At 38.9% G+C, this 4,782-nt stretch overlaps 1 protein-coding gene across 1 annotated transcript; it reads left to right on the top strand.

Moving 5' to 3' along the window:
• Positions 1 to 3,144: 3,144 nt before the first annotated feature.
• On the top strand, positions 3,145 to 4,782 carry LOC144609970 (homeobox protein Hox-A7). Its single transcript, XM_078428384.1, has 2 exons — positions 3,145 to 3,538; positions 4,550 to 4,782. The coding sequence occupies exons 1-2, from the start codon at positions 3,145 to 3,147 to the stop codon at positions 4,780 to 4,782; spliced, it is 627 nt and encodes a 208-aa protein (XP_078284510.1).

Genomic DNA, 4,782 nt, shown 5'->3' with positions numbered 1-4,782 from the left:
TCTATATTATTATTCAATCGCATTTCCAATATATGCTCCGTGATCAAGTGCTCGTTTCTACTATGTCTATTGAAGTGTAAAGTTCCCAGCTGCACTTTCAGTATGATCTGTTGCTGTGCAACATCTTAATGCTGCATACAGTCTTTTACGTGTGTTTACAAGCAGCTTCCAAAACTATTATGTAAATCTGTTAGAATACGATGGAAAAATACCCATCGTTGAACGGATAGAATTTCCAAAACATATAGAAGATTTCTGAGATCTGATATTTGCCAGATTTTCTACAAATTATGTGGCAATCCAGCATTGTGTATTTGTCCTTCTGTCTCGTTGTCTGTCTGTCTATCTGCCTATCTGTCTGACCGTTATTCTATCTATCTGTCTGTTTGTCTGTTTGTCAGTCTGTCTGTCTGTCTGTCTGTCTGTCTGTCTGTCTGTCTGTCTGTCTGTCTGTCTGTCTGTCTGTCTGTCTGTCTGTCTGTCTGTCTACTTATACAATTGAGAAATTGTTAGTAATTGAATATTTATCGATATTTCCATCGTGAAAATTCAAATATGCCGATTCTACTGAGAATATGACAACAACATTGCTTATACTTGCAAAGATTTATAAACCATATTTTTATTTCTACAATACTCGGTATTGTATGGAGTAATGGCCACAATACTTTTGTATAATCGCATTGAAATGTATTTCGCTTTCTTTGTTTCAGTTCTTTCTTCAATTCGATCAGTGAAAAAACGATGCTGCGTAAAATGCATCTATGGACTCCTGGTAATAAAAGAAGATAAGAATTTAACATTATTGCTACGCAAACAATATCAGTGTTTTATTAGCGAAGCCACAATTTGGTTAGAGACTACAATACAAGCGGACTTAATATGCAGGACAGAGTATTACATTTTTTGCCATGTATATCAACATGTGCATCTGGGTCAACGCGGTCGCAATGTTCAAATGGCAACAGTACGGAGAAACTAGAATTCCTGGGAAATGGAGAAAGAAAGTACCAAATAGAAGTTGAAAAACAGTTTTGACAATTTCCTGCTGCATATTATCTGGAAATTAATGTATACAACTTTGGGAAATGTCGGTGACTTTTGCACATTTTGACTTGAGTTAAAAGCATATCTTTTTTGTTATTATTGAAATAGGTTTACTTGGACGAATTGCATATTTTATTCCGTTGAATTCCACCACTTTTTATACCATTACCCCCTTCCTTTGACTCGTGTTTTCGTCGGAGAGCTGTTAGTTCCAATCTAAGCAAAATCGGCAGCGGTAACGTATTTACAGCAAACAATGTTTAAACAGAAAATATGACTGTTTTACACGTTATGTGCTAGATATCCTCTGCTCGACAACCCCATGCTATGTATTTCCCTAATTAGTTTTAATTAAACTTAGTTTTTTAAATTTTTAAACAATCAACTGGCAATCCGTCGCTCTACCAAAATCGTTTACAGCTCGACTTCGGATTTATTTTAAATCACTTTGTAACGTATGAGAAGTTTAGAACACAAAGCCCTCCTTCATGCGTTTCAGTGATATTTACATTAGCACGCCGTTTCGTTTTAGGTATGTACAGGAAACCTGGAGATTGCCGACAGTTTTATAGGATGGAGGTATATCAACTAAAGATTGTTCTTTTAACGAGCGAGGGACGAATGCAGTCCAATAATCTCCCGATAAAACCATCGCTGGTGGAAAGCCTTTCTGCATAAAACTAGCACTACCTCTAGCCGAAGAGACCCAGAGCTCCAAAGAAAATCGCAGTTAATAATATGAGAGCTTATACTTCCTTAAGGATTTCAGACGCAAACGCAGAAACATATTTTATTGCAAGAAGCCTTTACTTTCAACGTACCAGGTGCATCGTTGTGTATCTGCTGTAAATACAGTGGCCTGGGTTTCCTTGCCTACGTGTAACATCGAACAAATGTAACTCTGAATCTTGTGCATTAAGCCAACAATTCCGCTAGGAAGTAACCAACGCCAAAGTAGAGTAACTGTCGCAATTGCAAGGAAACTGTTTTCGGAGACACCTTCCATGATCTAATGAGAGAATTAGGAGACCAGAGTAAAAAGTTGTAAAACAAAAGGAGGAAATGATGCCGGGTTAAATCCCCTGCGGGGATCTAGTCAGATTACCTAGCAACTCCAAGAGGTTTCCACAGAATAGCGGTAGCATTGAAACGGCAGAGGAAGTGCGGTAGTTTACAAAATGAAGTTATGTATTTCAGTAAATCAATATACAAACATGACTGGATCTATAAAAAGATGGAGAGCTCCTAGCCGGAGCTGATTTCTCAGTGATGCCCCGCCCAATCCCCTTGCAGCATTTCTGCGGTTTATACCTCTCCCATTTCTAGTCCTCGCTAAAACCGCGCAGATTATCCTGTAATCTAGAGATTAGATGAACCCTAATGAGTAATTCAGTAAGGTTGCAGTACCACAGGCCCCCAGCCCCTACCTCGAACCCACCACCCCCTAGATTCGTACAGGATTTCATATTGTTGAAATAACAGCAAACTCGCGCAGGGGGTGTGAGGGACAATGGAAGAACGCTTTTCTTTTAATTGAAACCATTTAATCGTTTTTTAAAGCAAATTGCAGAAAAGACTTGCTAATGTTTGATCCAAAGTGTCCATCGATTTCTTTCTGTGCACGAATCTTGCTTATTTCTATGAAGTCAAACCAGCATGTCTCCTTTTTTTTGATCAAAGAAAACCTTTCATTACATTTCCAAATTCATCGTGCATCTCATTTTCAAAAGCGTTGGGGACATACCTGCGCTGTGAAAATCTCCACATACGTGCGTGGGGATTGGCTTGTCAAGAACTTGTTAGAAGATACTTACTTTTGGAAAGTTCCACAACCCATCTTTATTAATAATGTAATATTTTATATGATTCTTGCATAATTTATTTTGAAAATAGTCGAATAACATGATATTTACCACCTGTGATGTGAGATGCTATTGGGTGACGGGATCACATGGTCGGGTCACGTGAATAGAAATAAGTCGGGCCGAAGGAAAATGGGTGTTTGGTGTAAATCGGGGGTGTAATGCTGCCATATATCACGCTATCTCGTAAAACCGACACTGAAGAGTCTCGGCCAACAAATCACCAGACAAAATTATGAGTTCGTCGTATTATGTGAATGCTCTTTTTCCCAAATATACGGCGGGGACATCCGTTTTCCAGAACACGAGTGGCTTTACAGAAGCAACTTCTTGCGCCTTTGCTGCGAACTCACAAAGATCGAGCTATGGAGCGGGCGCGAGCGCCTTCCCAACCCCGATGGCCGGGCTGTACAATGTTAACAGTGCAATCTATCACGGCCCTTCCATGTACAACACAGGTTATAACCTAAATTCAGATTCTTACAACCTGCGCTGCTCTGCCTTAGACCAGAACATTCCAGTACTTTGCAGCGATCTGAGCAAACAGGGCTGCGAAAAATTGGATCAGACAAACGTGCACCCTCAAGCAGAGAGCAATTTCCGGATTTACCCCTGGATGAGGAATGCAGGTATGGGACATAAATGTAACATGGCTATGGGAGACGTGCAAACGGCCAGTTAAGATGAGTGCCAGTACATCCTGAAAGTAGTTAAAGAGTTTTAATGATAGCTACGGAACAGTTCCTCAAACGCATGTGGCATTGTATGCAGATAGCAATCATAAAACTTTTATTGCACAATTAATCAGTACAATCCTCGTAAAAGCACTCGACATCCGCTCATTTAAAGTTAACAGCAAGGCACATATTGCTTATTTACTCACTTTTATCAACATGAAATAAGTTTTTTAAAACAGATACGCGGGAAACAATATACTCTTGGGTGAATGGGATGATATATTCCATGTCTAATGTAACTTAATACCTAAAGCAACGTCGAGAAACTGAATATATATATATATATATATATATATATATATATATATATATATATATATAGTCTCAAGGAAGATCCACTGACTTCTGTAAAGCTTCATCTCTTATATGTGTTTTCGTGTTTAAATAGCCCCACTTTAGTACTATAATGCAAGTGGTCTGGCCAGTAAAGTGGATTTCTGTGATTCTGTTGGTATTGAACAAGCCAACTCTCGAAGCATCTTATCTGGAAGTTTGAGACTTAATTTACCTGTAATTTCTTGGTCGGAATTACTATAATCTGTCCTCTGAGCGAAATGTGGAGAACCCTAACCTTATTTCACTCGATAAAGAACACCAATATTCAATGACAATACTTGAAGACCACAGAGGCCTTACTGAAACCTGTGAAATAATCTTACTCTTTAAATACATGCTTGGAAGAAGTAAACGATCAAGATTGTTCTTTTGCATCTTAAAACAATTCATCACTCTTTTAAAATTCTGGTTAGCCATAGACTATTTAAAAAGTTGTGAAATAGATGCAGGAAAGGTGGAGAAACCAATAATGGAGTGGCTAGATCATATGTGTTTACCTATTATTAAACTTTATTTTAAACGGGCGTTTAATTGTAGTTTTGTTTTATTTCCTCCTCTTTACCTCAGGCCCGGACAGAAAGCGAGGACGGCAAACCTACACCCGCTATCAAACGCTGGAATTGGAGAAAGAATTCCACTTTAACCGCTATCTGACTCGCAGGCGACGGATCGAAATTGCTCACGCTCTGTGTCTCACTGAGAGGCAGATCAAAATCTGGTTCCAGAACAGGAGGATGAAATGGAAAAAAGAAACCAAAGCTGGCAGCTCTAGCACAACAACCGAGGAAAAACAGGAATGA

This window comes from Rhinoraja longicauda, chromosome 2 (assembly GCF_053455715.1).
Source record: "Rhinoraja longicauda isolate Sanriku21f chromosome 2, sRhiLon1.1, whole genome shotgun sequence".
NCBI classification, from domain to species: Eukaryota; Metazoa; Chordata; class Chondrichthyes; order Rajiformes; family Arhynchobatidae; genus Rhinoraja; species Rhinoraja longicauda.
The sequence above is the reverse complement of the archived record's forward strand: the minus strand, read 5'-3'. Positions and strand labels throughout refer to the sequence as shown.